The sequence below is a fragment of the Pleurodeles waltl genome, chromosome 1_1, assembly GCF_031143425.1.
Source record: "Pleurodeles waltl isolate 20211129_DDA chromosome 1_1, aPleWal1.hap1.20221129, whole genome shotgun sequence".
Taxonomy (NCBI): domain Eukaryota; kingdom Metazoa; phylum Chordata; class Amphibia; order Caudata; family Salamandridae; genus Pleurodeles; species Pleurodeles waltl.
The window spans coordinates 947,223,393-947,236,228 of NC_090436.1; the positions used below are offsets into that span (position 1 = coordinate 947,223,393).

Below are 12,836 nucleotides of genomic sequence, written 5' to 3' on the forward strand. Positions count from 1 at the left end.
CAAAAAGGCGAGTCAGTGAAATAAAATATTTGCCTAGGATCACATAGTATGAGATCAGTTTATAGGTCAAGAGCATTATGGTTAACTCAAGTAATTGACACTCATTACAACTCTACAAGTCTGCTTTAATAACACAATGGTAAAAGTTGCTTGCAAGTAGAAGTTACAGTCAAACTTATTTGTGACCTGACCCTTCATTTAAGTGCAGGTTCCTTACTGGCAAGTACAGAACTTGTTTGTAATTCTTTTCCACATTGTACTATGGGTGGACGGAACTCGTGGAGTTTCACTCTGCGGAGTTACATGAAAACTCTGCAAGATTCCGCAGAGTTCCACGAATGGGTTGAAATTGGTATGTTGCGCTGCTTGTGCTGATTTTTAGCGCCGGAAGCTCGAACTGCTCAGAAAAAAAGAAGCACAAACTGCACCACGCAGCGCTTCAGAGGGCACTGCTGCTCGAGTTGCTTTTGTTGCTGCTCGAGTAGATTTACTACTCGAGTGATAGCTTTCTCACCGCTGTGAGCAAACCTTGCTGGGTGCTCCTCTAGTGTCCAAAAATCACGCTATGGAATGCCAGTTCTCGCTCTGCAACATACAGCTGGCAAACCACATGCGAGAAAAAACTCTGCCATGCAGCGGTTGGAAGAATTTGTCTGGAACACCCTGTTACAAGCATAACGTGGAGTGGCCAAAAATCTGCCAACTCCAATGGCAGAGTAGAATTTATCGCCCACTCCCACATTTTACACCTTATAAAGAAACATTAGTATCCAAATGTTTTTCTCATTTAACGCAGATAAAATAGGGTTTTATAAACTCTTTTCCATGTTATATTAGTGGCCACTGAAATTTTTTAGACATGCAGGACACTATAATGCAGGAAGCTGAAGGCAGAGAAAAGATATGTTAGTGATCATATTGTGTTATACAAAACATAATATGTGGCACATTTTTGGGAAGTTCTTATTTAGCTGTTCCACCATTTTAACACAAACGAATTGATACACACGGAACCACAATACAAGGGTTTCCAAAGAAAGGCAACAAAATCCATTGTGTAGACACATTTTTGAAAATATTGCTCTGTGTTGCTTGGAAGCAAAGATAAAACTGTTATTTCTACCCTTAATACCCCCCAAGGTAAAATAGTTGGTGTAAGACAGCCCACGCTCCCTTAAGGAGTATACAAATTTACATGTATGCCCTTTTTGTTACAGAAGACACATCGCTTTTATACATCGCACTCAATCTACTGTATATTTTCAATCCTGTCTCCAAGCCCTGAGTCGGGCTTATTCTGTGTTTATACAACATCGATTTCTAGAAGCACCCCTTTTCAGCAAGAACGCACTTCAAAACTATTTTGTACGTTACTCATAGTTATTATTCAAGTGACCAGTAGGAGGCTCTACAGGATTCCAGACATCAACCTTTAAAAATAGATGCAACATATTTGGAACACTTGTACATTCACAGTGTTTTCTTGAAATAACCGTTGCTTCAAGAGCATTGGCATGCATAAAAAGTCCTATTACAATCAACAGTCAAACAAATTATTTTCATGTGACGAATTCATTTTTGTTTACAACTAGTTGCAAATCTATCAATATGCGCGGGGTGTGTCTTTCCTGTTGGAGACAAACGCCCTTCTATTAATTCCATCAGACGTCAGAGTGCATTTGGGATCGCTATACCATAACGGCATAAAATCCTCTAAGAAACTGGATGGTAAAGAGTGACTACTTAGCTATTGCAAAGTGCAAAAAAATGCATTAATTCCAGATTATAATTTTTGAATTCATAGTAAATTTGACGTGTCTGAGCAGAGAACATAATTTATTTTCACTGCAGACTAAACAGTTTGCCTTTTTTTGGCTAATAAGGAAAATCGGGAATTCATAACAATGGCCCTGGATATGTTATTGCAGCTGCAATACTAGAATGTGTTGAATCATGTGGTACATCTGATAGTTTCATACCAGTTTCATGCAGCGTCGGATTGTGACAAAAAATAGGCCCGGGTACCATAATAAAAGAGCCCCCATTAGCCATCAAGATAGCTGAAAAAGTGGCCTACCTTTACAAATCAGGCCATTTAAGAACTTGTAATGTCACGCTGTATGTGCATTTTGCAACATATGGGAGACTGCATGCTTTTATTTCTGCTGTAGGCAATGCTTTTGGAAATATCACTGAAATCAACAGAAAAAAAGTCCCACCTAGTCATAAAACAGGTCTGCAAACTGCTAAAAAACGACCCACTAACTGAGCTGTGAGAGTAGCCCATCGAGCACTGCCTGGTTGCCTTAGTGCCAGTACGACTCTGGTTTCATGCCCACATAAAGTACTGATTTGAATGTTATTTTTACCTTAATCCGTACTTCATGGGCCTTTGGTGGAGCAACTTCTACCTCTTCTATAGAAAGAGGTTTGTTGGGTTCCCAGCAAATCGCTGCCTTGCACCTTATAATCTGACAAAGAAAACATGATAAGTAATTATTACTATTTTAGAACAACCACAGAGACTCTCAAATCTACAATTGTATTTACACCTAGGGTAAGCATGATTGAAGCCATAATCTGGGTGTTGACCAAGTCACATTAACGCCCTTTCTTGACTAATCCTTTCCGTGATAATGTGTGATTCGAGCAAGTATATGAAGATATAATTAATCAAGTGACTAAATAAGTGCATCTCCAACCTTAATGGCGTCCTGCTATTGTTTTATCATTTGCCACTGCTGTTGCTTGATGTACACAAGAGGATCATCTGTAGGTGTTTAGATCTCGCCTGAGAAAAGATGATTTCCTGCTACCCCTAACTTACACTAACACATTCTGCCACCTTCAATCAGAAACCTCTGTCACAGTATTCTGTTTTTTTTCACTTTATTTCCTTCTTTTGAAGTCTACATCATGCTATACTGTCTGGATAAAGTGGCCCAGTAAGTACTGCTCGTGTACTTTCCCTTTTTTTTGGGACGCGGAGCAGGGGTAGGTTATCCACCCGGTGGCGGAGCAGGGGTAGGTTATCCACACGAGCGGGTTTGTCTATACAAGCATGGACCACTGATGCTTATCGCTATCCCGATGGGGCCCATCATTTAATACAAGGAGGGTTTTTGTGGTACGAAGAAATCCCGTATTGGGTTATAACATGTGGATTAGGTACGTTTTTTGGTCCTGAAAAAAATCGCACTGATCTTAACAGACATTTTTTGCAAGAAACATGTTGACCCCGATGATAGAAGTATAGTTAGTTCTGTACTCTAACTCTCCACATTCCCCCAATTCAGGGACTGACAGTTTTTTTGTTTCCGAGGGTGGACTAGACATTACTTCTAATCCTTACCCACACTCTGTTTTTAATCATGACAGGGGTCTGGGTTGATTAAATACGATATTTCCAGACCTTTAGCCATTTTTATTTTCACATACCCATATACCAATCCCACATACCAGCACTCAGCTACCGGCATTGTTTACACTCAAAAGATCTCTGGCAAAAGCCCCCACGAGCGGCCCATCAGGCATTGCAGTGCCAGCCTGACGAGGAGCAAAAGCCCGATGATGAAGCATGTCACCATTTGGTGAGTGAGGGCTCTTGTTCAAATAAGAGCAGATTCATAGACTATATTACTTACTGTATACATTTGTACTAGTCTATTGGCTGGAACTGTGTACTTTTGTTTTTTTTGGTACTTTCCTTCACGCCTATAATACCAATATTAGGATTTTCACTTTTCTTTCTTCTAAATCACTTGTAATCCAAAGCACTTATTTTTGTCACCTTTGTTTATAAACCTTCTGTCTCATTTCACATTTGCTTTTAATTTATGCTTCAACACTTGAATATTTGTTGCACATTGTTTTTCAATGTCTTTGTACATCTACCTCATTTCTCGTTGCTATGTTCTTACAATTTCGCATATGTCCCATTTTGTCCCAAAATATCGCTTTAACAGCGATCCTACTAGTTTTTTTAAAAATAGGTTTCTATTGGCTTTTTTCCCACAACATTAATACAACATAAAGGTACAATTTGGCATATTAAACATTAGTATTCATGATACATACATTTGTTGTCGAGTGTGAGTCCTTCCCTCCGCTACAACTCCCCTCTTGGCATCAGTTCTACCCTCCATATGTTACATCATTCAGATAGGTCAGGAGAGCCAGTCTCATTCTCCATAGTGTCAATGTGTCCGGCCTCCATGTCTGGGCTCTACCCAATCGCCCCCGCCTCTTGTGGTATATCAGTGGGGGTGGGTCTAGCAGGTCATTTAGCATGGCTGCCCAGGCCCACAAGTCATTTGCAAGCTTAGGGGCATATTTATACTCTGTTTGCGCCAGAATTGCATCGTTTTTTTTGACGCAATTCCGACGCAAAACTAACTCCATATTTATACTTTGGCGTTAGGCACGTCTAGCGCCAAAGTCCATGGAGTTTGCGTCATTTTTTAGCGTGGACACCTACTTTGCGTTAATGATATGCAAGGTAGGCGTTCCCGTCGAAAAAATTGACTCCGAGGCATGTGCGCCGTATTTACACTCCCGGGCAAAATTCACGCCCGGAAGTGGGCGGGTCAAAAAAAATGACGTACGGCCGCTTTTGTGCCGTTTTTTAGCGCCTGGTCAGGGCAGGCGTTAAGGGACCTGTGGGCTCAGAAGGAGCCCAGAGGTGCCCTCCCAAGCCCCCAGGGACACCCCCTGCCACCCTTGCCCACCCTTGCCCACCCGAGGAGGACACCCAAGGCTGGAGGGACCCATCCCAGGGACATTAAGGTAAGTTCAGGTATGTTTTTTTTATTTTATTTTTTGTGGCATAGGGGGGCCTGATTTGTGCCCCCCTACATGCCACTATGCCCAATGACCATGCCCAGGGGACAGAGGTCCCCTGGGCATGGCCATTGGGCAAGGGGGCATGACTCCTGTCTTTGCTAAGACAGGAGTCATTTCAATGGGGGTTGGGAGTCGAAAAAAATGGCGCAAATCGGGTTGAGGCGAAAAATTTGCCTCAGCCGGACTTGCCCCATTTTTTGGCGCCCAAGCTCCATATCCCCCTACGCCGGCGCTGCCTGGTGTACGTCGTTTTTTTTCTCGCACACCAGGCAGCGCCGGCGGCTAACGCCGGCTAACGTCATTGAATAAATACGGCGCCCGCATGGCGCTTCAGAATGGTGTTAGCCGGCGCTAATTTTTTTGACGCAAAACTGCATTAGCGCAATTTTGCGTCAAAAAGTATAAATATGGCCCTTAGTGTCCCTGCGGGTCTGATGCATATGGCTCTATCCTGCATTCGCCTATTCAACCATGTCTTTTTTCCACTCAACCAATGTGGGAGCCTTAGGGGACAGCCACCTTATCGCCAGCCTTCGCTTAGCCAATGTAAGGCCCAACATTAGAAACTTCCTGCTCATTTTCATTTTCTTTCTAATCAGGACCCGTCCCAAGAGGCATTGTCCATTTCCCTAGGAAAGGTGCTTTCAGTGGCCTCGTTTAGGGCAACAGGATCTCCTCCCAATAGTTTACGACATCCGGGCATTACCACATCATATGTATGAAATCTGCGTCCACTTGGCCACATCTCGGACAGGGTGAGGGCCATGCTGGATAGATCACATGAAAGGTCTTAGGAGATAAGTTCGCCAGGTGTATGACATTATAATGTGTCAACTTAAAGCGGGCATTAGAGGACACTGTCCTAACCCCTTCATGAATAGTGACCCATTCCTTTAGTGCAATGGGATCTTCCAGCAAGGTTTGACATTTTTCTTACACTGGGAGTGCCCCCATCGGTAGATCCTCTCGTAATGCTCTATAGAGAAGTGACAGCAACCTGCATTCCTCCCCACCCTCCCCTGATCCCCCCAGGTTCAACAAGGCCCCCAGTATCTGGGACTCTGGGGTTGTCTCCGGGAAGGAGGGCCAAATTGTTCAGGCTGTTGCTGATATAGTAGCATAATGAAGAAACTGCCCAAGTCTAGTACAAAGGTGGTTAGGGCATCTGGCAAGGTAATAAACCGGCCTTCTCGGTATAAGTCGCCTAAGGTTTTGCATCCCCCTCACGCCACTGAGCCAAATACATTGATTTGCCAATCTGAAGGAAGGGCCTGAGAGCCCACTAAGGTGTTTCTGGGGCAAAGTTCACCCTTACACAGCACCCTTTTAACCACTCGTTCCCATGTCTCACAAGACCGCCTGATTACAGCCAGTAGCCAGCTGGGACACCAGAGCCCATCATCAACAACTCCGGTAGGGAGTGGTCCCCATACCTCGGTTAATTAGTGTGTTTTCTAGTTCTCAGCAGCAGCAGCAAACCAGTGCACTGCATGTTGCAGCTCTGCAGCAAGTTAGTATAATTCTAAGTGAGGCACCTCCAGTCCCCCTGCGCCCCATGTGTGTCTAAGCGTAGTGAGACTTACCTGCTTCCTTCCCGTTGCCCACAGCAACACGGTGATTAATTTATATAGCCCTCCTACTAGTTATTTTCGTTCCTAGAAGTTCCTATGCTTCTGGAGACTCAATACATATAAAACAACTTTTCATCACGGCCATTTGTAAGCATTTGTTTTACATCAGCTCCTACTCAGTGCTTTGGCTCCCCTACATTCCCTTTCTAGGATGGAAATGATGCTGTTTCTAATTTGTGATATGGACATTAAAAGCAATTCATTGCATGGTGGTTTACAGATTTAATTTACTCTATATATCAATGTCTTATCCCATGGACCACTGCCTACTCTTAAAAATTGAAACTGCAAAGTTTAATTAAAAAAAAAATGTTTTAAACACATCCTGTTTTCCTTTAAAGGAAACAGACTGCATTTTAAAAAAAAAAGAAAGAAAAAAGACTACTTTATTAAAAAAGCAATCACATACATGGTGGTCTGCTGAGCCCAGTAGGCCACCATCCCTTTGATGGCTGCAATTCCTAATGGGTAGCAAATTGCGATCTACCTCATTAATATGCATGTGGTAGGTCTATTTGCAACCCACTAGGAATCGCTTATGAAACTCAAAGGCATTTCATACATTAAGAATATTAATTCCTAATTGCGATTCGGAGAGAATTGCAATCAGGAAATCAGTATTCCTAATATTAGTACATCTAGACTTAAGTTCTTAGGGGCCTATTTATGAGAGGTTTGCACCACCGGAATGCCACTTGTTTTGAAGCTCCGGCGGCGCAAACCTCTCACCTGTATCTTTGAGGCCACACAAAGTCACTTTTGTGGTTTTTCATGGCTTCATAGATACGGACTAAGACAAAGCAGCACAAGTCACTGTGTTACCTTACTCTGGCCAGGTAGGCTTTTGATGCTGCTCCAGATTTCCTTAATCATGTAAACCTGGAGCAGGGTCAAAACCATACGCCTGCCAGGGGTGGAGTAACAAGGAGAAATATTTCATTTCTCCTTGTTTTTTCCTCTTTCCATGTATGCTGCATTCTGCAGCACACATGGAAAGAATGCCTCTTGGGATTGTTTTTTGTGCAGCAAGGTGCCCTTTGCTACACAAAAACAATTTTGCATGCAACACAGGCAGGGTGCCTGCATTGGTGCTAGGCAGTCAATTGTGCGCCAGTGCAAAGGTAAAGGACAGGGATGCACTGTATTTCCTTGTTTATCTCTGTGGACTAGACTGCGGGTCACTGCACAACAATTCACTTCCTCACAATACTTTTCATCTATAATTATTGCCATTTAAAATGTTGAAAAATAATTACATCAAATTATACTGTAGATCCAAATATTTGTCCACGTAGTACTTTGCGTGCAAATTGATGCAGACAATTGCAATAAATTGTTCTTTTCATATTTTTATTAATTCACGCAAAGGTCTTCTACATATTTGTCCAGGTCCAAGAGGGCATTTGAGTACTTTATCATAAGTCAAGGTGAGCAATATCACCTGACAGTGCTAGTGTATTGTTTAAGACAAATATGCGCAAGAAAGGAAGAGCCTCTCAGCTGGAAGAAGGTGGGAGAGTGCAATGCGTGAAGGTTGGTTTGTCTTGAAACTATTAGGCTTATATTTTTCAGCATATTTGCCAATAGTCAGGCTCGGTTTGATGTTCGGTTGATAGGACATTCCAAACATGTAAGGTACTTCCAAGGAGTTCCTGTCGTATTCTCGTTCTTCCGTTCCTCTCAAAGAAAAGGAGTTCATAATTTGTCCTAGATGTGTACAATTTTGTGTTACCCACTGCAGTTGTTGACAGTTAGATTCTTTCAGATGCATGCATTTGACTTTGAACATAATTCAGCATTTAAGTCGGATGCAATTTACTGCACGGTACTGTATTAGTGTTTTTGTGTTTCAAGGAGGAATGCTTGTTTGCAATTTCCCATAAGCAGTGCTCAGATAAAATATCTATAATATAAAAAAGTAGGATAACAGTGATTTCAGCTATCCAGATAATCATTGTTAATTCATCATTCAACTTTGCCTCTGAAACAAATTTTCCTTTCTGCGGTTACGGGTGTTTGGTAGCAACTTGTCGTTTTGGGTTGCTTCTGTTTCACAGTCTTTTAATGCATAGTGTGCAATAGGGTTAGTCAAACTTATGGGGTAGTCACTGTGCATGTGGAATTTGTCTTCTAAACACATTTCTATATTCTTGGCCTCGCATCCTTTTCAGCAGTAACTTTCTATGGCACTTTTTCTGTGGCGTTGTCTTTTTGCAGAGCATGTCATGTTGTCAGGCCCAAATGTGGGAAACATCCTTCCTAATTGCAACAGGACCCTGTAGCATCGTTACTAAATGCATATTGTCGGTTTATGTTTATAAGCTTTTCCCTGGGCTCCTAAGGCTTTTTCCTATACCCGGACGATCATCTTAACGATAAACTCTGAAAACACAAATATTTACCTGTCCTTAGCAGCTCCATACAAATCTATCTACTGTGTTGTTCCTTACTTGCCGCTTGTAACCTTAGACATACAAATTAAATCATTCATCTTTATTACTTCAACCAACATCTCTGTCTTCTATTATTTAATGAGTTTGAGCAAAATATGGCTGCACCTCACCCTGCACTCTGACTGTATCCTGTTAAATACTAATCCTCAACAAGCTGGACTATTATTGTTTTCTTCTTCTGGGCTCTGTCACTGCTCATTCAAATCAGCTGAAAAAGGTCTTACGTTTTAGCGTCTCAGTCCTCTTTTACTTTCTTAAGAACCACTTATCCACTTTATTTGCTACTACAAAGGTCAAACTGATTGGCTCAGTGTAAACTACAACTCCTTCTAAAGATACACTGACCCACTGCCTTTTATCATAAAACCAATATTGCAACACAAACCTCACACCACAGTATGCTGCCTCAAGATGCAGTTAATTTTCTTTTCTGGTATTCCTATGCGTAAACTCCTTTCCACTCAGTCTAAGGAAGGTCACAACAATGGACATTTTCAAATAACCTACAGGCATCACATTCATTCTCCTGTTCAGTCTTTTTATCTGTGCCCTCACTGCGACTGCCAGGCCAATGATAAGCCATTTGACTGTTACTGCAACACGCACCACCCAACAGTCCATGCTACTGTGCCACTATATTGGGACGAGGCTGCCATATTATGAGTAGGTATTCTACAGCCCATCATGATACACTGTGCACACTGTGTTGCTGCAGGCACAGAGTGTGCATGGCATGCTATTGGGGTGATTGGCACTGCATCTATTGAAGCTTTCAAAGCGATACCTTTGGGTGTGGAGGAGATGGTTAGTAGAATGTCTGGTTTCATCTGGAGAAGTCAGGAACAACAATGCACCTCCATTGTAGTTTATGTGAGAATGTGGGAGCTGGTTCCAACAGCCTTGTGGTAATCATTTGTTACTGGCCTCCCGTTGTGGAAACTGTAATGTTGTATCTCTGGTGCCTTGGGACCAATCCACTTTGGATTCAAACTGAGAAGCCGAGTCTACCCTTCAGCACTAGTCCCTCATATAGCAAAGTATAGCTATCCAGGGCTTACTCAACAAGGTGGTGTGGTGGAGATGGTTAGTAGAATATCTGGTTTCTTCTGGAGACGTCAGGAACAACAATGCAGCTCCATTGTAGTTTATGTGAGAATGTGGGAGCTGGTTCCAACAGCCTTGTGGTAATCATTTGTTTCCCGTTGTGGAAACAGTAATGTTGTATTTCTAGTGCCTTGGGACCAATCCACTTTGGATTCAAACTGAGAAGCCGTGTCTACCGTTCAGCACTAGTCCCTCATATAGCAAAGTATAGCTATCCAGGGCTTACTCAACAAGTTGGTGTGGGTTAGAAACTCAGAACTCCGCAAACCATACAACAGTACTGAATAAACCAATGTCCAGTTAGTGCTTTTACTTTTAAAAGCAAAAAATACTTAAACTCACACAAAACTAAATGCATATGTGTGTGATATGACCACAATGCTGGTCTGTGGATATAATATACTTTTATTTGTACAAATGTACAGAGTAAAAAGGGAAGACCCGCACACTGCAACTTCTTATTTCAAACTACCAACATCGCAACTGTCACACACCCCACACACTGACCACATGCTGTTCACATTCGCCTTTCTTCCACACTTGCCATCCTCCACCCAGGAAACAGGATACTGCCAGAAATAACAGTAAGGAGTATTAATATAACTCCCTCAAACCTTCCCAAAGGAAACATAGTTCACTTATTGCTCACCACAAAGGCCCTCATTATGAGTCTGGCGGTCCACAGACCGCCAGACTCACGGATGGAGGGCGGACCGCTGCGGTAGTGGCGGTCCGCCCACCATATTATGACCCTGGCAGAGATGCCACGGTGGAAATGCCGCTACCGCCAGGCTGCTGCTACCAGGCAGCCTGGCAGTCTGGCGCTTCAAATCCGACAGGGCTTATGAGTCCAATTCCGCTAGCCTTTTCTTGGCCGTTGGTCTTCAATATCGAAATCCAAAAATACACCGTCACCTTTGTGTACCCATGATCAAGATGTTTTATCACAACCTCTGTAAACAGATACTCTTACTAGATTCCAGACCTTATCACATCTTTCCCTCACTGCTATCTAGGAAACTTGTATAACTTCCACGGGTTGCAACCACACAGAAATACCATTGCCACATATGTCCGTTACTTGACTTCTACTAGTTGTCATTTCTGACACCTACCTTGGTGAGTTTGCCTTAGGTTCTGTCCATGTAACATTTCATTTTCTCCTTAATATGTGTCCTATGAAATCTTGTGCTTCCTTCCTAACCAGCATGGAAAACAGCTGCACACAAGGTAACTGCCTATGCAGTAACTGAAAAGGGGTATACCATGTACCCTGATGCTTGGTCATGTAATATGACATCTCTTAAAGACCCATCTTACAGTTCAACACATTTTTGTACATCAACTGTGCAGTTTCCATAGTAACTTTGCTGAACCTCCCGACCTGGCCATTTATTTCAGAGTGGAAAACAACTATGTGCCTATGTGAAACTCCCAAATGAGCACTGTCAAACTAAAGACCATTTCAGAAACTATGGTTTCTGGTAATACTTACCTAAAGAATATATCATTCATGAACTCAATCTCAGTATCCATAGCAAAAATTTTCACCTTCCTGCAATAATCACAATTTGAAACGCCTCTTTATGAGGCAAAACAGCGTAGGGACCTATGATGTTGACTACCAAATGTCTATGAGGACCTTCTGAAACATTCACAGATTTAGATTTTACTTTGAAGAGTTTGGTGGGCTAGAGACTACTCAAGCATGACTCATAACGGCTAAACCCAATTATTAATGTTGTCATCTATAGCAGGCTAATAGTAGTAGATAATTCTCTTGGTGGGTGACATGCTTTGATGAATTACAAGACAATGTTGGAATATTCTCCTTCACAGTCTAAATAGAAGCACACTTTTGTCAACACAGTTGATTATACCATCCACCACACCCAACTCTGCTTGTATTTTAGAATACAATAGAACAGAATAGCTGCACAAATGTTGGCAGGTTCCATCCACCATCTCTTTGTCTATAAAAGCTAACTCACACTTAATTTCCCTTCCTACAATTAATTTGTGGAACTCAAAGACATCCAAGATATCCAATCTGCATGTATGTTGCTCATGCCTGACACATACTCCTCCACATTGCTGAAAGTTTACAGTCTCACTAAGTATCATATTAACATAGCTGTCAGATTTTTACCACTAGGAGCAAGAATGTGCACTGTTGTTTTGTCATCTGCTCCAATGGTAAAATTTAAGCTCCAGATTAACATTCTGTAATGTTTGTACATCTTTCAGCTCCAGTTACCACAACAATCACATCTACGCTCAAGATACAACCCTCCTGCACTACAAATGGCTTTAGACATGGTGCATTTACAATCTCCTGCTTCAATTGTGGAAATCCTTAGTCCGGCTGGAGACCCAAAAACACTTTGCATATCTTCTCCCAGCAGCACTCTAAAAGGTTCTGTTTTCTGTCCATTGGGCCAAATTAATTTTGCATAAAATTCTGTTAACTAAGCAAGTGAGGTAAATGATTGTTTGGATTCAGTGTAGGTGCTTGGACGTTTGTCTTGACATGTTTGGCTTTGGGCCTAATGCCATATGGTGAGCTATAATGTTCTAAACATTCCATACTGTTTTGTGCACATTGACACTTGTCCACCCTCAAGGTGGAAACACGTATTATCAAGGTCTTCAGAACTCATGTAAATTTTTGCCATGCCCCCTGCAATCCACTCAAAGTAAAACGTCAAACTGAAATACTACCACACCTCTGGCCCCTTCAAGAGTATCTTTCATTGGAGCACATCAGTAACACTAGCTAATCCAAAAGCCATCTTTCTGTTTTGCA

The 12,836-nt window shown here is 42.1% G+C and overlaps 1 protein-coding gene across 1 annotated transcript in view; it reads right to left on the bottom strand.

Moving 5' to 3' along the window:
- LOC138289686 (alcohol dehydrogenase 1-like) overlaps window positions 1–12,836 on the bottom strand; it is a 271,379-nt gene that overhangs the window by 230,714 nt on the left and 27,829 nt on the right. The window contains exon 2 of the mRNA XM_069230192.1: window positions 2,370–2,471. Coding sequence (XP_069086293.1) covers window positions 2,370–2,471 — 102 coding nt within the window. The remainder of the gene's footprint in view (window positions 1–2,369; window positions 2,472–12,836) is intronic.